The sequence below is a fragment of the Neophocaena asiaeorientalis genome, unplaced genomic scaffold (assembly GCF_003031525.2).
Source record: "Neophocaena asiaeorientalis asiaeorientalis breed wild unplaced genomic scaffold, Neophocaena_asiaeorientalis_V1.1 scaffold221, whole genome shotgun sequence".
NCBI classification, from domain to species: domain Eukaryota; kingdom Metazoa; phylum Chordata; class Mammalia; order Artiodactyla; family Phocoenidae; genus Neophocaena; species Neophocaena asiaeorientalis.
Genome location: NW_020173766.1, coordinates 1914612 through 1936594, shown reverse-complemented (window position 1 = coordinate 1936594; position 21983 = coordinate 1914612). Strand labels below are relative to the sequence as shown.

Here is a 21983-nt window from a genome sequence, read left to right as displayed (position 1 = left end):
TATCTACCACCTTAGCTTTAGATAACTTCTCCGTTTTGGTTTCCTTCTCTGTGACAGCACGGAATAAGTCTATGTTCTAAGTAACAGTTAGTTCTCCGTTTTACCGACAATAAGTAATGTTGCCAGTGCTTCGAAGAGTGGAGAGTCTAGTTTCACAAAATCTCATTCAATAGAGCTGAGATTCAAAAGAATCACGAATAGAAGATCGAGTCCCCAGGGGAACCCCAGCTGCTAGCCTGCTGCCTGCCAAGACACCAGGGCAGAAAAAACCGCAGGCAGTCCCCCTTGGAGGTCTCCATGAGCCCTCAAGCTTGCCCTGCAGTACCCACAGATGGCCAGCGGGGGCGATCTCAGAGCAACACCTTCAAGTTACTAGTCTCCCTAGGCAGCAGCAGCATTTACTTCCCTGCCAGGGCGCCTGCGCTGCTACCAGAAAAACCACCTCCCTAGGGACCAACTCATCCATTAGGTACAGTAGGCACTGTACCTACGGACCATGATACTTCTAGGGACCCACAAAAATATTTTAATTTTAATTCCTTTTAAGAACAGAATATTAACATGACTATGATAGCAATGAATATATAACATTATATCTAGCCACGATTGTATTCAACTATGTACGAATGCAGTTATAAAATGTAATTTTTAATACTTTTCTGTGGATGAATGAGTCCACGAAGGTGAAAGTGCCTAGGGCCCATGAAAGTGACAATGTAGCCCTCTGTCTCCCCTGCCAGCGTCCTACTCCACCTGGGACGAGTGGGTGAACTCTGCACAGCTCCACCACCATCACAGGCCACGTCCCCTAGAAGCAGGGCCTCAGCTGGGAAGTGAGAGGCATCTGATTTATTGAGGAGTGTTGTCAGGAGGAGGGAGGTGGAGGGGAGCAGGATAGGGCAGAGGAAGGAGCTGAGCAGGGACGTGCTCTACCCTGAGATGAGCTTCAGCCTCACGCACAAAAGCCTGGAACCCCTGCTTTAGGACTGACTGAGGCGGGGGCTGGGCTTTGATGTCCCCTCATAGTCAGTCCCCATCCACAGGCTGAGGGCAGAGGGGACACAACCCCCCAGGCATCTCCTGGGAGGCTGTGAAGGCAGCTGTGAAGGGGGCACCTGTGAGCCATTAGCATCCATATTGCACATTTCAAAAAGCTGGGGGATGGGGGGGTGCGGGGGCGGCAGCCGCCCAGCGAGGGGGATCTGGGCAGGGCACTCACAGCACCTACTGCCCAGTGCCCCGCGAAGGGACCAGCATCCCCCTGGCACCTAAGAGCCAACCTGGTAAAGACTGAACTTTCATCTCCCCCCACCCACATCGCATACCTACACCAGGACACTGACCAGACTGTGACCATGCTCTCTGGAAGCTCCCCACCCCCCCCACCGCTGCATCGTCCAGCCTGTCAGGGAGTCAACCTGCTTCATCCTGTCTGCAGTAACTCCATCCCAGTCAGCCCCGCACTCTTCCAGCCTCTTGGGCAACCCTCCTTCCATTCTCTCTCCCCTCCTCTGTTGGCTACTGCCCTGGTCTGATGCTCAAAGCCATTTATGGAAGGGTCTGATACTTGTTCTTTCACGGGTAAGGGGCCCAGTGGTCACACAGCAGACACTCTCACCAGCCAATCACTTTAGAAAGCACTGACAAGGCCTGCAGACCTCCCTGCCAGGGACCACTTTGGCTCCCTGGTCAAGGGTGGAGATGAAAACAATGTAAGCATCCAACCCTTTCCACTATCAGTGGTCACATATGCATCTTGAGGGCCTCATCATGGCAAGGCACATCTGGCCAACTCCAATGTAAAATATGAAAGGACAAGGCAGGGCTGAGGATAGAAAAGTGTTGCCATGGTAGCAGGATGGGCAGTCATGGGAGGAAATTGGAAACAGATGTGATCAGCACAGACCCATATCATCCTGATGAGTGATCCCTCTCTCAGGTTGGTCAGGGATGTGCCAGCTGTGATGGGCCTGACATGTAGCATTTGCTGATTTCCATGGTGTAAGTACTTCCATCAAGGCCGATTTCAAGCTACCAAGAGTTTAACAACCAGCTTGGAAAATCCTGACCATTTAACAACTGGCTCTGGCAAGCCTGTATCCTCTGGCACAGACACAACACAGCTCCCTGGGTGTCCTCTGCAGGGATTCCTTCCTCAGCTTGGGTTGATGTAGAGTGAGAAGCATGAGGTTCCTCTAACCTGCCTGAGATCAGCCCCACCTGCTCACCAAGAGGAGACAAGCCTGACAGGTAGCAAAGTAAGTGCTCTGTGAGATCCTGTCCTCTGTCCCTCTCAGAGCGGGGAATCTGTGTCTTGGTACAGGTTGGCCCACAAGCAGACCTAAGACAAGCATTTAGTGGAAGTAGTTTGTTTGGGAGGTGATTCCAGAAAGCACCAGCACGAGTGTAGAGAAGGGAGACAGGGCAGGACCTGAGTCAGAAGAGGACGTGTCAATGAACAGGTCACAGAAGTGGGTGACAGGGGCTCAAGCCAGCTGGGGACCTCAGGGGGAGGTGTGACATGTCTGGGAGTGGACCCCCCAAGGAGTGAGGAAGAGGAGGTATTTTTCCACTGAGTCCCCCCAATGGTTGGTTGAGGCTGCTCCCTGCGTTCAGAATCCCCAGTGTTTCCAGTCTGCCCCAGAGCAAAGGTCAGCTAGAGAATGGGGAGGGGGCAGGATGTGCATAGTGTCTGAAACACCCAGGCACACAGAGATGTGACCCATGTGTCACTCTGTATGTCTTTCACATTCATGCAGAGCTCTTCACCCTGATGAACAGGATCCTTCTTTTTTTTTAATTTAATTTTATTTATTTTTTTATATAGCAGGTTCTTATTAGTTATCTATTTTATACATATTAGTGTATATATGTCAATCCCAATCTCCCAGTTCATCCTACCACCACGACCACAACCCTCTCCCGCCACTTTCCCCCTTGGTGTCCATAGGTTTGCTCTCTACATCTCAGGATGCTTCTTTTTAATGCTGCATATTTTTGTAGCAGGTAGTTCCCTAAACACAAGCCCACCACTGAAATCTCGGACCCAGCTAAAGAAACAGTGATGTGTTCAATGCCAGAGGAAAAGCCAGGAGGAGTAGGATTTTCCAGACTTCAGATTGTCAAGGAGAAATGGAACGCTATGGGCATTGTAACTGTAGGCTTAGCCCTAAGACTGAACTATGTCTCTGTGAGTGTTTAACAAATGTCTGGCCCCTCCAGACTGTCACCACCATGTGAGCAGGGACCGCATCCCCACCAGCACTGCACACAGAGCAGGTCTCCTTAAGTCCCTACTGGGTGTTGGAGGAGGAGGGCAGAGGTGTGTGAAGGGCACGAGAGGGACCCGAGAATGGAGACGCTGTTGGCCCTGCTTCCTCTCCCCATGTCCTCCTGGAAGGAACAGGGGCCTCACCCACGACTATGTTTACAGGAGTAATCTCTCTCTCTCTCTCTCTCTCTCTCTCTCTCTCTCTCTCTCACACACACACACACACACACACACACACAGAGGAGGCATCCCCGAGGTAAGGACTTTGTCCCAGTAAGTGGTAAGAACGAGAAAATTGAAATTGAAACCTGGAGGAAGTTATTTTCACAAGAATTTATTTTTCACCATCCAGAACTCTGAGCCAGAACTTATCAGACCCTCAGGACTCTTCCCCGGGCTCAGGGTTCACCAAAAGCCCTTAATGGGTGTGACATCAGGCAATCCTTCACTGTTTTCTGGGAATCCGTGGAATGTGGAAAGTTGGCTAGAACCCTGCGGGTGGCCATTGCCATGGAAAAGGTGGAAACGGGAAACGAATTCTCCTGACACTCTGAAGCTGTGAACCACAATGAAATTTATTTCTTTTGTGACTAGGCAGGGGTCAAGACGAGAGCCCTCCCTCCCCACATGAACAACCCCCTAACGGACACACCAGAAGCACTGGGCCCTGTTCAGCCTTAAGCTGTGACCTTTGGAGCATGTGGATGAATCCCTACAGCCACAGACGTATGGGGAAACTGAGGCCCACAGATGGCAAGGGTCTTCCCAGGATCACAAGCCCATCCCAGCAAAGCTGGATGGGAGTAGGGACTGAAAGCACATTACTCCAGTCAGTGCCTCTCAGAATTCAGCAGTCAAAATCCCCTGGAGGCCTGGTGAAAATACAAATGGCTGGGCCCCAGCCCAGAGTCTGATTCAGGAGGTCTGAGTGCGGCCTGGTAATCTGCCTTTCTGTCAAGTTCCCGGGTGGGACCCCACTTAGAGAACCGCCGCTCTAAGGGATGGCAGAGCCAGTCCTGGAGGCCTGGGGCTCGGGTGAGGGAGGGGCCAGGGTAGGAGGGCCTTTCTCTGCCCTCGAAGGGGAAACGGGTATTTGGTCCAAAGGATGTTCCACAACCCACCCCATTATCAGCTCCATAACACAGAAGGGGCACTCACCTCATTACAGTTTATGCCAAATTGGTCCTTGGACTGGTCCAGGGTGACTGTCCCCACACACTGTTTCACCAGCTGGAAGGGCAGGCTTGAGGTCAAACTGGAACCCCCCGGACCATCACCTACCAAATTCAGCCTATGGACTGGAAATCTTCCCGGAAGCCCCCTGTTCACATCCCTGGGAAGCATCCTCCAGTGCCCCCAGCCCCCAGCCTCACCCCATTCTCCTTGAAGTCACACTGCTCCGGGGGCTGCTGGGTCGTCCTGGGGCACACGGTCTCCTTCACTGTGAAGCTCACAGGCTTCGGGGTGTCCAGGTCCTGATCCTGGTCAAGGATCAAAGTAAGGAGACTGGGCTCGGGCTCATGCTTCCTTCTCTGATCTGTCTCCCTGCCCCCACCTAGATGGCAGTCTCTCCAGCCCCTCCTGTGTGCCTGGCCCCTGGCATGGTGCTGGGTGCACAGGGGAAGGGACGGAGCCCACTCCTGGCCTAACAGGCACACAGAGAGCAGGAGCGGACCTCAGACCACCTCTGATGAGACCACCTGCACCTCTGACGGGCTGAGGGAAGTCAGGGGTCGCCTGCAGGGGGAGATCTTGTCATCGGAACCTATAGGCCGAGCAGAGCCCTCCCAAGTAGGGAACAAAGAAGTGCAGAGCAGACTCAAAACACGGTAGTCACATCACAGAGCCAGTGACCACCCTCTATCCCTTGAGCTCACAGAAGTCCCTTAAGCCTGAACAGGGTGTACACGGCGCCTGTTTCCACAGTAGAGATGCTAAGGCAGGAAGCCTCATGCTGGGAGGGGACCCAGCTTTGGGAAGGTTTCCAGGAAGAGGTGGGAGCCCACTTAGAGGGAGAAGTCCCTTCCTGACAGGAGGTACAGCCTGAGCAGAGGGGGTGACAGTGTGGCCATGGGTGGCGGGAGACAGCCCCCTCCCCAGGGTCCTCCTGACTCACGGCCTTGGGAGGCGGGTCCAGCTCCAGGAGGCGGTAGAGATTAGCTTCTGAGGACCGTTCGTTGAGGCGATCCACAGCATGAAGCACAGCTTCCCTGTAGCTGAGGGCCTGGGCGCTGGCCAAGGGCACCACTAGTCCCAGCAGCAGTAGCCACAGTGACCGCCGCCCCAGGGCGAGGCTGGCCCTCTGAGTCTCCATGGTCCCCAAGTCGGCCTCCTCCCAGCATGCAGGACCCTCCTTTATGCCCCTCCTGGGCCTGATGCAATGGCCCAACCACATGTCTTCCTCACCTGCCCCATCCCTGATCTCCTCCCCAGCTGTGAGCTGGACTTGCCTCAGCCCCTGCTGTTGCCTCACGGGATTGCTGGGCAGTGGGAGCGGGAAGCCTCCTGTGGAAGGTGAAGAAATGGTTTCTCCATCTCCCTGACAACATCTTGGCCTCTCCTGGGGGCCATGGGGAGTGTCATAGGCAGGGTTGCTCAAGAGCATTGAGTCCTCCAGGAGAGGGAAGACCAGGCTCTGTCTTACGTCCCCTCTGCCTCCACACTCTGGCCTCCTCAGGAATAGGGTAAAGGAGTGTATTCAACACCAACCTCCAACTCCAGGAACTGCCTGGAACCCCAGAGGCACTCAGTTAAAGTTTGATGAATGAAGGACAGTACCAACTCCTTCTAGAGTCTTACCCACCCAGCCTGTCCCTAGGCAGACTTCAACCTCCACCATCCTGTCCTCCGGGCCCAGCCCTCAGCCAGTCAGGGGCTTGGCTCCCTCTGTCTCCTGTCCTGGATTCATCCTCACTGTTTTCTTGGTTAAATAGTTCTCCACGGGTCCCCACCAGACATGGCCTGTCCCCCTGACCCCTCCTCAACCAAGCATGGGAGGGGTCATCTGCACTGGGACCCCAATTCAGTGCCGCCTCTCACACTCAAGGCCACTGCAGGCTGGCCAGTCCTCACTGGATCCAAATTCACACTCAAGCCTTGTCTTCAACTATACGGATTCTAGAGACGCCTGTCCTCCTGAAATGGCCCTTGACCGATTGTCCCCTGCTGCCACTCTCCTGGGTGCCCTCCTGCCTCCCCCGTGGCTCCTGCTCAGTCTCCTCCAAGGACCCTCCTCCTAAGAGGCAGGGCTGGCACAGGTGCATCCGGGCTGCTTCTCCTCCCAGTCCTCACACATTCCTGGGGACACCCCTTCTCAAGATACCAGTTTTCAAGGACACACATCACTGGTCTGTATCTCTGAGCTCAAGACTCCCATGAGTGCCCCTGGTTGTTCGCACTGAGCTGTTGGCTGCTGTTGGCTGCTGTTGGCTGGGTGCCGCCGCAGGAGCCCTGAGCTGAAAGCCTGGGAGCCCCACCCGCTCCTTCTTCCTCCTAAGGACACTCCCTCTGGCCTCCCACCAGCCCAGCCCAGCTCCTACCACCGTCTTCTCTCCTCGCAAGCGTAGCCACAGCCTCCAGACTCCACCTTCTCTGGGTCCAGGCTCTCCCCAGACCACTGTCCGCCCTCCACACCATTGTCTAGAGGCTCATGCCAAGCAGTGATTGGGCCATTTCCCCCACTGCCTTGAGGCAGGGGCATCGGGGTCTGGGTCTTGATGCTCCTTGCTGTCCTCCGCCCCTGCCCTGCAGACCTCAGGTGTCAGGCTGCCCCATCCACTGCAGCCACTCAGACAGCGCTGAGCCCCCTGCTCTTCCCCATCTCTGCACCTGGTCCCTCTGCTTGCCCTGCCCTTCCGCCTGGGGAAGGCTTCCCTGACCTCCAACCAGAAATGGCACCTCCTCCTCTTGGTTCCCATAGCCTCAAGAAGCCTCTTCCGATTTGACCCCAAGTGGCTCCCTGTCCAGTACTGTGGATGAGACACCAGGCTGGGGGTGGTCAGTGTGGGTGTTGGTGAGAACACAGCCGGAAAGATCATGGGCCAAAGCAATAGAGGGGCCACAGGCCAAGAAGGAGATTCTTGTACAGTTTTCTGGAGGAAAGACCATGTGGTTGTAGGCCTGGGGTAGCTCCTGGACTCAGCCGGCCTGCGGGAATCTTGGGGGCACGGCCAGGGCACCTCAGAAGGTGGCAACCGGGAAGGATGGCGTTGGTTGTGCACTCAGCCTTGGAGAAGGAAGGAGAGGTGGGCTTCTGTGCAACCTGGTTTCACAGTCTAGGTGTTGCCCCAGTGGCCTCTTGGTCAAGCTGTGTCCTTTCCCCAAGTCAAGGGAGGAAAGGAAGGTGATTACAGTAGCAAATAATTAGCAATACACATGGTTACTGGGTATTATGAAACACTCCCTGTGCATTCCTGTCTCTGGGCCTTTCCATTTGCTCACCCTTCAGACTGAAGTCCCCTTCCCCATCCTCCCTGGATCCCGTGTAGGGTCCTCTGCCAGGTCCTCACACTGCGCTTCCTGTAATGGGGGGCCTGCCTTTCATGCCTCCAGCATCTGGCTCTCCTGGTTTAGTCCTCATAGCCTATCAGAGCGGAGGTCTTCTCAGGAAAGACACCACAGCCCTGTCCCCAGGCAGGTTGCCCCTGTCTCCACATGTGGTCCTTGAGAAATCCTCATGTACCCTTCACCCCAACAAAGTCAGGTATGAGCCCTGACCCTACATCACCCACTCCTTTGCTCCTCTCAGCCATCCTTCCTGTCCAGACACTTTATGGGAAAGAGAACTGGACCCTAGGCTGCTGTGTCCCCAACTGTGGGGACACCCACTAGCTCTCTGATTTGACCAGCTGATGAGTAAAATGAGACCCACAGGCAATATCATTCCAACAAGGCCCTCCCACCCTCTGAAAAATGACAGACCTGGACGTGGATCAACTGCCCTCGACTCAACCCACCACACTCACCCTTCTACAGGGACAAGGGCTGGAACTCAGACCCCCCTCCTGCCCTCTGCAGTGAGCAGGGAAGGCAGCCATGGCTGCTGTGAGGGTGGGAATTTGGGTCAGGGATGAAGGTCAGGACCCTCTGCTCAGGGTCAGCTTCCTCTTTTCCCTTGTACAACTTCATGTGAAGCAAAAAGCTGGGGAGATTATGTCCTCCTGGAAAGCCCTCAGCTAGGCTGGGATTTCCCAGGCACGGGCCTTGGAGAAGGAGAGCAGCTAGCAGGAGGGCAGTACTACCCCACCTTGATCAAACGCCTAACCAGCTCCTCTCCGCAGCATCTGGGGCTGTGTGACAAGGTGAGCTGGGCCCAGGTGGAGGCTGAGTGGGAGGGTGCCTGAGCTTTGCAGAAGAGGATCAGGCTTAGGGCCAGCCCCAGACATGTAGCAGACTGGTGGGCGTGAGTACCATTCCCGTGAGTGGGATTTTACTGGGGACATGGGTATAGACAGGGCAGCTAGGGCCGCAGGCCAGGCCTGCCCCCAGAGAGCCTAAGAGGGTGTCCTCTCCCCAGAGGGGACTCTGGATGCCTCAGGTACATCTGAGAAGGCACATCTGAGAAGGCACATCCTCCCTCTTTCTTCTACCAGAACAAAGACCTGCAAACCCCAGGGTCTCAGGGTCGGCCTCCAAGAGACTATGTGCTGCAAGCAGGAAGCAGGTCAGGCCTATGTGGACCCCAGCTTCCAGGAGGATGGAGTGAGACGGTGCACTGCACACGGGGCCCACACAGCTTCACCTTTCCTGGGTGCCTCTGTGGTCCCTCCCCACAGCCTGGCTTGTCTTAGTGAAGGTCAATGCATCTGGTCATAGATGCCCTGGGAAGGCAGAAACTGCCCCTCCAGAGGCACCGAAGGACTGTTCTGGGGGTCCCCTTCTGCTCTGTATTCCCACTCCCTTCCTTCCCTTCCTGGGCTCTCCCCTGTCCTCTGACTGCTCACGGCTGAGGGCAAGGACTCAGGCATTTTCGAGTCAAGTACCCAGGGAAATAAGTTCTCTCAGAATGGCTTCCAGGACCTCCTTCCTGTGTTGTGACAAGTGTGGAGTCACCACTGGCCAGGACTGGCTACGTCATCTGCAAAATGAGAACGTGGGGCCCCTTGTGCAAAATCATGGGAATTTCAAGACCTCAAGCATAAGTCAAATCTCCAAAATTTACAAGCAGCCCATGCAGCTCAATATCAAAAAAACAAACAACCCAATCCAAAAATGGGCAGAAAACCTAAACAGACATTTCTCCAAAGAAGATATACAGATTGCCAACAAACACATGAAAGAATGCTCAACATCATTAATCATTAGAGAAATGCAAATCAAAACTACAATGAGATATCATCTCACACCGGTCAGAATGGCCATCATCAAAAAATCTACAAACAATAAATGCTGGAGAGGGTGTGGAGAAAAGGGAACCCTCTTGCACTGTTGGTGGAAATGTAAATTGATACAGCCACTATGGAGAACAGTATGGACGTTCCTTAAAATATGAAAAATAGAACTACCATATGACCCAGCAATCCCACTACTGGGCATATACCCTGAGAAAACCATAATTCAGAAAGAGTCATGTACCACAATGTTCACTGAAGCTCTATTTACAATAGCCAGGACATGGAAGCAACCTAAGTGTCCATCAACAGATGAACAGATAAAGAAGATGTGGAATATATACAATGGAATATTACTCAACCATAAAAAGAAACAAAATTGAGTTATTTGTAGTGAGATGGATGGACCTAGCGTCTATCACATAGAGTAAAGTAAGTCAGAAAGAGAAAAACAAATACTGTATGCTAACACATATATATGGAATCTAAAAAAAAAAAAAATTGTCGTGAAGAACCTAGGGACAAGACGGGAATAAAGACGCAGACCTGGTAGAGAATGGACGTGAGGATACGGGGAGGAGGAAGGGTAAGCGGCGACAAAGTGAGAGAGTGGCATGGACATATATACACTACCAGATGTAAAACAGATAGCTAGTGGGAAGTAGCCACAAAGCACAGAGAGATCAACTCGGTGCTTTGTGACCACCGAGAGGGGTGGGATAGGGAGGGTGGGAGGGAGGGAGACGCAAGAGGGAAGAGATATGGGGATATATGTATATGTATAGCTGATTCACTTTGTTATAAAGCAGAAACTAACACACCGTTGTAAAGCAGTTATACTCCAATAACGATGTTAAAAAAAAAAAAAAAGAGTAAGCCATTACCATGTACCAAGCCCTTCTGAGCACAGGGGCCTTTGTGACTGCACTGGTGACACCCTCGTGACGCTGGCCCTGCCCCCAGCCCCCAAAATACAGTCATGGCAGGAAGAGCTCCAAGTACCTGCTTCAGGAGTTCCTCAGATGGCGGAAATTTTAATTCCCTGGGAAATACAACATGTACTTATCACTTTGATTTTCTGGTTCTCTGAAGTCTTCTCTAAGAAATAAAGAAGGGCTCTAAACACACACAAACATACACAAGTGTAGCAGCGCTGACTATAGCAACTCCCATTGCTTAGAAGGGCAACCAGGCCCCAGGAGAGCAAGGGACAAGGGGGCTCAGCAAGGCTGTGGGTGGGGGCACGTGGCAGGGCTGGGACTGGACTCCCGGGCCAATGCTCTTTCCACCGCCCACAGCACCCACAGCCGTCCAACTCTGGGGGCATCTGGAGCTCGTGACAGGGCCATGGCCTCCTCTCCAGCCCAGCACCCCCCTGCCCCCAGCCTGCTCAGGCCCAGTGGGGCCCACACAGCAGGCTGCTTCCTGGGCTGGAACAGCCTCCTGCAGCTGCCCAGCCCAGCCGGCCTGATCTCCAGAGTCCTTGCTCCTCAGGACAAGCTCCCCTGTGCTCGGAGACACCGAGCGTGGGGTGGAGAGCTGGGTACCCGGCCCTGTGAGCTGAAGAAGGGAGGATCAGGGGACTTCCCTGGTGGTCCAGTGGTTAAGACTCTGAGCTTCCACTGCAGGGGGCGCAGGTTTGATCCCTGGTCAGTGAACTAAGATCCTGCATGCTACGCGGTGCAGCACCCCCCCCCAAAAAAAAAAAGAATAAGGAAGGGAAGCTCAGGATCGACCCAGGCCCTCCCACAGAACGGGCACCAGAAGCTGAGCCAGGGAAGACAGGAGCACCCGGGCTCCAAAAGTGCCCTTCTCAGCTGTTCTACAAGGAACAGGGGATCTGGACAGTGTCCTCTGAAGACAAATGGGAACTCCTCCAGAAAGTGGATCTTCTGCTCTCCTGGAGTCAGGACAGATGGGACAGGTCCTGGGGAAGTTGGTTCTGATGACTGACATGCCATAAAATGGTCCAGGGCACAGACCCTGAAGCCAGAGTCCTAGCTCTGCCCCTCACTTGCTGTTTACTTTTGGGGAAGAAGCTCTCAGTCTCTTTGTGCCTCCATTTTTCTCTCAGTAAATTTGTCCTTGGAAAGCACACACCTCGGGTGGCTGATCAAGGATGAGGGCTGATAAAGGAGTCAACCCTGGGAAAGAACTTAGGGCACTGGTGCTGGAGGGTGGACAGAGAATAACTGGGAGAGATAATGGGCCAAAGTGTTAGAGGGGCCACAGGCCAAGAAGGAGATTCTTGTACAGTTTTCTGGAGGAATGACCATGTGGTTATGAGGCCTGGGGTAGCTCCTGGACTCAGCCGGCCTGTGGGACTCTTGGGGGCATGGCCAGGGCACCTCAGAAGGTGGCAACCGGGAAGGATGGCGCTGGTTGCGCACTCAGCCTTGGAGAAGGAAGGAGAGGTGGGCTTCTGTGCAACTGGGTTTCACAGTCCAGGTGTTGCCCCAGTGGCCTCTTGGTCAAGTTGTGTCCTTTCCCCAAGTCAAGGGAGGAAAAGAAGGTGATTACAGTAGAAAATAATTAGCAATACACATGGTTACTGGGTGTCTGTAATCCTCCCTTTGCTTTCCTGCCTCTGCACCATTGCACTTCCTAAACCTTAGGACTGAGGTGTCTAATGGTCAAAGAGCAGGCCCTCTTACCAGTCAATCACTTTTGAAGGCACTGACAAGGCCTGCAGACCTCCCAACAGGGGCCAATTACATCTCCCGTCTCAAGGGCTGAGATGAAAAATATTCAATTAAAAAAAAAAACATTGTAAATTAACTATACTTCAATAAAATTTTTTAAAATAAAAATATACATATATTCAATTTTTTTTGTTGTCAGTGTTCATTTAGGCATGTTCATGGCCTGGTCCATGGCATGGGAGGGACCTGAGAATGGAGACGATGTCCTGGACCTCTTGGCCCTGCTGCCTCACAACATGCCCTTCTGGAAAAAACAACCATTCCTCTATTTTGCATGTGCAATCACATACGTACACAGAAAAACACACACTCTCACAGACAGACAGACACACATACACACGCACACACACAGGCACATATAGGAGGCCTCCCATAGTTAAGGATTTGGTCCCAGTAAGTGGGAGGAGACGAGACAAGTGAAATTAAGTAATGGAGGAATTTGCTTTCAGAATATTTTATTTTTCAGAGTCCGGAAGCTTGAGCCAAGGCAGACACCTGTAGGTTTCTTCCGTGGGCCCACAATTTACCCAGACAACCAGATTAGTGGGCCAACTATCGGACGAACTTTCCGCCAAGTTTTTCGGATCCTGTCACGCAGCCGCCTAAATCCCCCAACACTCTGCAGCTGTGAACCAGGAAGAACCAGGTTACTTGTGGAGAATGGACCCAGGGGTAACACAAGACCGCTCCCCACCTGGACACCCCTTTCCAGGACCACACCAGGAGACTTGGACCCCAGTTTGCCCTCTAGCTATGACATTTGGAGCACAAGGTTGAATCCCTACACCCACAGACAGATGAGGAAACTGGGGTCCACAGATGGCAAGGGGTTTCCCAGGGTCACAAGCCCATCCCAGCAAAGCTAGACGGGAGTAGGGGCTGAAAGCACATTACTCTAGTCAGTGCCTCTCAGAATTCAGCATAGTCGGAATCCCCTGGAGGCCTTGTGAAAATACAAACGGCTGGGCTCCAGCCCAGAGTCTGATTCAGGAGGTCTGAGTGCGGCCTGGGAATCTGCCTTTCTGTCAAGTTCCCGGGTGGGACCCCCCTTAGAGAACCACTGCTCTAAGGGATGGCAGAGCCAGTCCTGGAGGCCTGGGGCTCGGGTGATGGAGGGGCCAGGTAGGAGGGCCTTTCTCTGCCCTGGAAGGGGCAGCGGGTAATTGGTCCAAAGGGTGTTACACAGTCCAACGCCCCCAGAAACCCCTGCAGCTCAGACGGGGCCACTCACCTCATCACAGGTGATGTTCATTTGGCCCTTGACCTGGTCCAGAGTGACTGTCCCCACACACTGTTTCACCCGCTGGAAGGGGAGGCTCGGGTCAAACTGGAGCCACCAGACCATAACCTCCCAGCCTCAAACCAGGGGCTGGAAATGGTCCCCAAGCCCCTGTTCAGCTCCCAGGGAGCCCCCAGCCCCCAGCCTCACCCCATTCTCCTTAAAGTCACAATTCTCTTGGGGCTCCTGCGATGTCCTGGGGCACACGGTCTCCTTCATTGTGAAGCTTACAGGCTTTGGGGTGTCCGGGTCACCATCCTGGTCAAGGATAAAAGTAAGGAGACTGGGCTCGGGCTCATGCTTCCTACTCTGATCTGTCTCCCTGCCCCCACCTAGATGGCAGTCTCTCCAGCCCCTCCTGTGTGCCTGGCCCCTGGCATGGTGCTGGGTTCACAAGGGAAGGGGACAGAGCCCGTTCCAGGCCTCAGGTGCACACAGAGAGCAGGAGAGGACCTCAGACCAGCTCTGGTAAGAACACCTTCCCCATGGAGGGGCTGAGGCAAGTCAGGGACCACCTGCAGGGAAAGACCTTGTCACTGGAACCTCCAGGCTGAGCAGAGCCCTCCCTGGTAGGGAGATAACGAGGAGCAGGGGGACTTTAGCAGGGAGGCCACATGGCAGAGCCAGTGACCACCCTCTATCCCTGGAGCTCCCAGAAGGCCCTTAAGCCTGAACAGGGTGTACACAGAGCCTATTCCCACAGCAGAGATGCTAAGGCAGGAAGCCTCATGCTGGGAGGGGACCCAGCTTTGGGAAGGTTTCCTGGAAGAGGTGGGAGCCCACCTAGAGGGAGAAGTCCCTTCCTGACAGGAAGTACAGCCTGAGCAGAGGCGGTGACAGTGTGGCCATGGCTGGCGGGAGACAGCCCCCTCCCCAGGGTCCTCCTGACTCACGGCCTTGGGAGGCGGGTCCAGCTCCAGGAGGCGGTAGAGATTAGCTTCTGAGGACCGTTCGTTGAGACGATCCACAGCATGAAGCACAGCTTCCCTGTAGCTTAGGGTCTGGGCGCTGGCCGAGGGCACCACTAGTCCCAGCAGCAGTAGACACAGTGACCACCGCCCCGGGGCGAGGCTGGCCCTCTGAGTCTCCATGGTCCCCAAGTCGGCCTCCTCCCAGCATGCAGGACCCTCCTTTATGCCCCTCCTGGGCCTGATGCAATGGCCCAACCACGTGTCTTACTGACCTGCCCCATCCCTGATCTCCTCTCCGGCTGTGAGCTGGACTTGCCTCAGCCCCTGCTGTTGCCTCACGGGATTGCTGGGCAGTGGGAGCGGGAAGCCTCCTGTGGAAGGTGAAGAAATGGTTTCTCCATCTCCCTGACAACATCTTGGCCTCTCCTGGGGGCCATGGGGAGTGTCATAGGCAGGGTTGCTCAAGAGCATTGAGTCCTCCAGGAGAGGGAAGACCAGGCTCTGTCTTACGTCCCCTCTGCCTCCACACTCTGGCCTCCTCAGGAATAGGGTAAAGGAGTGTATTCAGCACTCAATCTCCTCCTCTAGGCACTGTCTGGCACAGAGTAGCCATCAGTTAATGTCGATGAGTGGATGACTGTACCAGCTCCTTCTAGAGCCTTACACACCTAGCCAAACCCTAGGCAGACAGTCAACCCCACACCATCTTGTCTTCTGGGCCCAGCCCTCAGCCAGTCAGGGGCTTGGCTCTCTCTGTCTCCTGTCCTGGATTCATCCTCACTGTTTTCTCGGTTAAATAGTTCTCCACGGGTCCCCACCAGACATGGCCTGTCCCCCTGACCCCTCCTCAACCAAGCATGGGAGGGGTCATCTGCACTGGGACCCCAATTCAGTGCCGCCTCTCACACTCAAGGCCACTGCAGGCTGGCCAGTCCTCACTGGATCCAAATTCACACTCAAGCCTTGTCTTCAACTATACAGACTCTAGAGACACGTCTGTCCTCCTGAAATGGCCCTTGACCGATTGTCCCCTGCTGCCACTCTCCTGGGTGCCCTCCTGCCTCCCCCGTGGCTCCTGCTCAGTCTCCTCCAAGGACCCTCCTCCTAAGAGGCAGGGCTGGCACAGGTGCATCCGGGCTGCTTCTCCTCCCAGTCCTCACACATTCCTGGGGACACCCCTTCTCAAGATACCAGTTTTCAAGGACACACATCACTGGTCTGTATCTCTGAGCTCAAGACTCCCATGAGTGCCCCTGGTTGTCCGCATTGGGCTGTTGGCTGCTATTGGCTGGGTGCCACCGCAGGAGCCCTGAGCTGAAAGCCTGGGAGTCCCACCTGCTCCTTCTTCCTCCTGAGGACACTCCCTCTGGCCTCCCACCAGCCCAGCCCAGCTGCTACCACTGTCTTCTCTCCTCGCAAGCGTAGCCACAGCCTCCAGACTCCACCTTCTCTGGGTCCAGGCTCTCCCCAGACCACTGTCCGCCCTCCACACCATTGTCTAGGGGCTCATACCAAGCAGTGATTGGGCCATTTCCCCCGCTGCCTTGAGGCAGGGGCATCGGGGTCTGGGTCTTGATGCTCCCTGCTGTCCTCCACCCCTGCCCTGCAGGCCTCAGGTGTCAGGCTGCCCCATCCACTGCAGCCACTCAGACAGCGCTGAGCCCCCTGCTCTTCCCCATCTCTGCACCTGGTCCCTCTGCTTGCCCTGCCCTTCCGCCTGGGGAAGGCTTCCCTGACCTCCATCCAGAAATGGCACCTCCTCCTCTTGGCTCCCACAGCCTCAGGAAGTCTCTTCTGATTTGACCCCAAGTGGCTCCCTGTCCAGTGCTGTGGATGAGACACCAGGCTGGGGGGTCAATGTGGGAGTTGGTGAGAACACAGCCGGAAATATCATGGGCCAAAGCAATAGAGGGGCCACAGGCCAAGAAGGAGATTCTTGTACAGTTTTCTGGAGGAAAGACCATGTGGTTGTAGGCCTGGGGTAACTCCTTGACTCAGCCAGCCTGCTGGACTCTTGGGGGCACGGCCAGGGCACCTCAGAAGGTAGCAACTGGGAAGGATGGCGCTGGTTGTGCACTCAGCCTTGGAGAAGGAAGGAGAGGTGGGCTTCTGTGCAACTGGGTTTCACAGTCCAGGTGTTGCCCCAGTGGCCTCTTGGTCAAGTTGTGTCCTTTCCCCAAGTCAAGGGAGGAAAAGAAGGTGATTACAGTAGAAAATAATTAGCAATACACATGGTTACTGGGTGTCTGTAATCCTCCCTTTGCTTTCCTGCCTTTGCACCATTGCATTTCCTAAACCTTATGACTGAGGACCCCTTCCCCATCCTTCCATGGGTACAGGCAACCGGTTGTTCAAGGACAAGGTCTGACAAAGGAGTCAACCCTGGGAAAGGCCTTGGGAGCAACTGGCCTATAACTGATGCTCCATTAAGAGCAGCTGTTAGTATGAAGAGACCAGAAGAGACCCAGGGCTACCCAGGTCCTTAGACTCTAGAGTCAGGCCGATATGTGTTTGAATTCTTGGTTTGCCTCTCACTAGCTGTGACTTCCTTGCAAATACTCTGCTCTGGTGGAACTCTCAGCAGCAAGGGAGAGTGAACCCAGCTACAATGACCTCAGAGAAACCCACTTGGCTCCATTTTCCTGCAGTTCTCTCTTCAGGCTCTTGCTTAGAGAGAGAGAGAGAGAAGCAGGGGGAGAGGGAAGCATGGAGAGGTGGGGGGGGGGGGGGGGAGGTGGATAAAGGAGCAGCATTAAGAGAGGGAGGATCTCTGAGGCCACAGTAGCTGTGCCCTGAGATGGTCAGGCTGGGCCCTGGGCACTCTCCCCACTCCCCCTCCTAACCCAACAGAGGACACACCAGCCAAGAGATGGGAACAGAGGCTCCTGCAGAGGCTGCTGCAAGAGTGTTGTCACCACCTTGTCCCCAATCTGGGGCTCCCACCTTTCCCAGCTCCCCTCTATTTCCCCGTCCAGTCTGGTTGAGCTAGCCATCCTTTCCCATCATGCTCTGCACTTAAAACCCCCAATTGGACAAAGCACAGCCTCACCTGTGTTTAGACACATCCTCATCCCAGCCCCAGAGCCCAGGACTTCCAGGCAAACAGAGCAGAGTGGTTAAGAGAAGGAGCAGGGCCAGGGCTGAGTGCCCTGGCTTCTGGTCCCCCGGTTGCGGCCTCTGCCCAACCTGTTGACCACCTATGTCAACTTAAACCAGACTTTAACCAGCTGCCCCTCCTTCTCTTTGTCTGTAAAATGGAAGATTTCTTACAGTTGCACAGAAGGCCCTCCTCTCCCCCATGGAGAAATTCCTCCCATCTGAAATTGGAGGTGAGGGTCAGAGACTCTGAACAGCAGGCCCTTGTTCATGCACAGGTGTAAACAGATGTCTCTGAGGCTGAGCAGCTGCAGTGGCACAGCCCACACATTTGTCTTTAACTTAGCTGATTCAGCCTTGAAGGATCAGGCATCTTCAGGAACCTGGGTGGACCAAAGTCCCCAGGAAGCTCTGACACGGACCCCACATCTGAGAGAGCCACATCTGGAACGTGACCGGCCACGTTTCCGTCTAGATGTTTCGCTCCAAATACCCCATTTACCTCTTCTCTGGGAAATAGTCATTTTGTTGGGGTTTTCATTTCTCACCCTTCCCATGATAGGGGTGTTTCTCTGTTAGGCTCTTAACATCCACTAATGCCCAATAACAAGCTAGTGATGCCTCCTGAATGGGCGGTAGTGTCCCATTCCAGGCTGCATAATTCTCAGTCCCCCATACTGTCATTGGAAAGGCTCTTTAGGACAAATTGGCCTGAGCGGGAGGCAGTCTGTACAGCCCGCTGGTTGCTTTCTTTAAGCACTTGTGTGTCCACAGCTGGCGTGGTGCGGTGATCTCCTGGCCCATCCACCCCTCTCTTCTAAACTGCTTTGCTGCCACCATGTGGCTGCGCAGGGGAGCCTCGAGGACTCCCACTGTGCACTTGTCCCAATGTCACCATCCTAAACGTGGCTTTTCCCTGGTGGCAGCACCCCTCACAGTCAGAGGTAGTGGTCATCCTAAAACCTCTATCTCTACAGCCATTCAGCAAGATCATCTACCTGACTGTGTGCAATGTCCACCAAATGAAACAACACAGATTAATTTAAAGGACACGGTAAGGCCAGTGTTGGCTGAGACGGCACCTTTTTTTAAAATATATTTTTTAATTAACTGCATTATAGTTGGGTTAAGTCACTTTTTTTTTTCCCCACACCGAATGGCATGCGGAACTTCCTCGACCAGGGATCAAACCCGTGCCCACTGCATTGGAAGAGCAGAGTCTTAACCACTGGACCACCAGGGAAGTCCTGAAGCAGCACGTTTATAACCTAAAAAAGACAGCCTGAAGCACCATCCTTGCCTGGAGAGAAGTGTTCAGAGATCTCATTAGGAGTGCATAGGGTCAGAGCCCCGTGGAGTGTGGCTTTTTCTACTACAAGACCAAAAAGGGCTAGGTTTTAATAGGCATTTCAAGTTTGGCACAGGGGTAGTCCTAGTACCAGGAGCATCAAGTTCGTTACTTTGCAAAAGGCAGCAATTTCACTTTGCTGGAGAGATTCAGTTTTGTGGATTCACCCTCATGGTGTCAAGAAACTTGAAAGTTGAAACTAGCCTCTGAGTATTGTTATTTTTCAGTCACTCCTGCACTGTTGATAACACACAAGGCAGAGGCATCAGATGGAAATCTTTAGCTTCCCAACAAACAAAACATCACCTACACGTGAAAACACTGGACAATGTTGTCAGTGCATTGTGGGAAGCTCCTTCCACTCCATGTTGAAGTGATATATTATTGAATACAGATGCAATTAATTACAGATGTATTCTGTAAACCTTAGGCCAATCACATAAAAGTACTTAAACAGAAGTATAAATAGTAGGCCAAAAGCAGACATAAAGAAAAATCATTGGGCTTCCCTGGTGGCGCAGTGGTTGAGAATCTGTCTGTCAATGCGGGGGACACGGGTTCGAGCCCTGGTCTGGGAAGATCCCACATGCCGCGGAGCAACTGGGCCCGTGAGCCACAATTACTGAGCCTGCACGTCTGGAGCCTGTGCTCTGCAACAAGAGAGGCTGCGATAGTGAGAGGTCCGCGCACCGCGATGAAGAGTGGCCCCCGCTTGCCACAACTAGAGAAAGCCCTTGCACAGAAACGAAGACCCAACACAGCCATAAATAAATAAATAAATAAATTTTAAAAATCAAAAAAAAAAAAAAGGAATCATAAAAACAATTCAAAAGGGGAATTCCCTGGCAGTCCGATGGTTAGGGCTCCGGGTTTGATCCCTGGTCAGGGAACTAAAATCCCACAAAAAGAATCTTAAAAAATAAATAAATAAATTTTTTTAAATCAAAAGAAGGCAGAAAAAGAGGGAAAAATACAGTACTAATTGAATGTATAAAAGAGCTTTGAGATATGAGGTTATAATCCAGATGTGTCAGTGATTACATTATGTAAGTGGCCCTGTGTTAACCAGGTTTTCTACTTTCTGTTTCTGATGTTTTCACACCCCCTCCCAGGGTTAGCAGATGCCTAGAGACAGCAGACTCTCTCCCTCAGCTTGCTTTTCACATGCAAACTGACCAGCACCCCACCCCACCCTCTCTGCTGCTGAGACTCTAACCCCCTGTCCTAATAGCCCCAGGGTCAGGCATCAACAACTTGGGCAGCCCCTACACCCCAGCCCCAGCTCACTGAAATTACTCAAGCTAGCCCATCCTAAACCTGGTCAGCCTCACCCTCAAGCCTCGTCCATTCCTTCCCTGGAGAACATCACACGGGCTTCTCCGCAGTGCCCCGCCCTGGCTCTCTGCTTGTCACTGTCCTCTCCTATGGGCCAGCACGACCCACTCCTCCCCCCCACCCCCGGGAACTGTGAGCAACAAACTCGCTCTGCACTGGCGATGGGCTCCCGATCTGGTGATCTGACCACCGCTGAATGAAACCCAAACCCTGGGGACATAGGAACCACTGAGAGAGACAGAGACAGAGAGGGAGGAAGAGAGAAGGAGGGAAAGAGAAAGAGAGAAACAAACAATTTAGGCAAAATGTAGGTGACCCTGGGAATAGAGAATATGAAAGTTTTAAGTACTATTTTTGATATTTTCCATAAGTTCGAAATTATTGCCAAATAAAATGTCTTTTTTAATTTTAAAGACACAACATTGAGGGAATTCTCTAGCGGTCCAGTGGTTAGGACTCCACGTTTCCACTGCAGGGGGCATGGGTTAGATCCCTTTCTGGGAACTAAGATCCAACAAGCCGCTTGGTGCAGCCAAAAAAAAAAGATACAACATTGAGTAATAGGATAAGCATTATATTCTATTTGTAACTTGCTTCTACTCTTCAATCAAATTCTTCCCCCATAGCTGCCCCCTTCCCTTGGGAATAATGAGTCAATAAAACACTATTTCTGTTTATGCTGCTTAAAGTATATTTTAATGAGTATAAATATAACTTTTGGAGATTAAAGTGAATACATAAAATTTTCACTTACATAAATTACACACAAACACACTGCCACAAATGCCCATAGAACCACGCTGACACATACACCCCTACAATCACATATAAGCCTGTACACCCACACTCACAACACCCCTGCACAGCCATATATACACATACACACCCCTGAACTACACACACACACACACACACACTTTATACACTCCTCTTACACACACATCCACACACATGCAAACTCAGTCCACCCTCATAAACTTCACACATACCCACACACACCCAGACACATCCCCTGAACACATTTCAGACACCCGGACACCTACACACACCCCCACAAACTCACACCCACACTTCTCCTATACAACCTCACATCACAAAAATTACACTCAAATACATAGCCACAAACACCCCACACATACCATATATATTACACATACACAAGCAAACACACCTGTGCCCACACCAACACCCTCACAAATACACTTCACAACACCTCACACATGACACACACCTTGACACCTTAACAACCAACAACCTCTTTCCACACAAACACACACACAAACTTTTTTAGAAAAAAAAATTCAGAAAGCTGTGGAAACGTTCCAGATTAAAGGAGGTTAATAGAAAGTCACAAATTCCTGATACACCTGACCCTAGGCTGAATCCTATACCGGAGGTGACAAAATGCTGTAAACTAAAGCACATTATTTTATCAACTGACACAATGGAACTGGGCCAGCATATAGGAAAAAATGTTGTATCCATGTAAATGTACATAGTTGATAACTGCTCTGTAGTTATATAGGAGGCTACCCTTAGTCTCAAGAAATACAAATGGAGTTATTTAAGGGTAAACAGCCAGCTCTATCACCTCAGCTTTAAATAACTTCTCTGTGTCTCCATTTCCTTGTCTAACACAAAACAATTCTATGTAAAAGCTAGTTCTCAGCTAGGACAATTCCTTTGTCCTAGCACAAAACAATTCTATGTAA

At 52.7% G+C, this 21983-nt stretch overlaps 2 protein-coding genes across 2 annotated transcripts; both read right to left on the bottom strand.

Annotated features, from left to right (window-relative positions):
* Nucleotides 1–3589: 3589 nt before the first annotated feature.
* LOC112403786 (cathelicidin-4-like) lies at nucleotides 3590–5597 on the bottom strand. The gene is made up of 4 exons (XM_024751445.1): nucleotides 5388–5597; nucleotides 4645–4752; nucleotides 4430–4501; nucleotides 3590–3827 (listed from the first exon to the last, which is right to left on the bottom strand). Exons 1-4 carry the CDS (start codon nucleotides 5583–5585, stop codon nucleotides 3756–3758), a joined length of 450 nt encoding a protein of 149 aa, XP_024607213.1. The 5' UTR covers nucleotides 5586–5597; the 3' UTR covers nucleotides 3590–3755.
* A 7143-nt stretch (nucleotides 5598–12740) lies between these two features.
* On the bottom strand, nucleotides 12741–14709 carry LOC112403785 (cathelicidin-6-like). Its single transcript, XM_024751444.1, has 4 exons — nucleotides 14475–14709; nucleotides 13732–13839; nucleotides 13534–13605; nucleotides 12741–12927 (listed from the first exon to the last, which is right to left on the bottom strand). The coding sequence occupies exons 1-4, from the start codon at nucleotides 14670–14672 to the stop codon at nucleotides 12826–12828; spliced, it is 480 nt and encodes a 159-aa protein (XP_024607212.1). The 5' UTR covers nucleotides 14673–14709; the 3' UTR covers nucleotides 12741–12825.
* Nucleotides 14710–21983: the final 7274 nt, after the last annotated feature.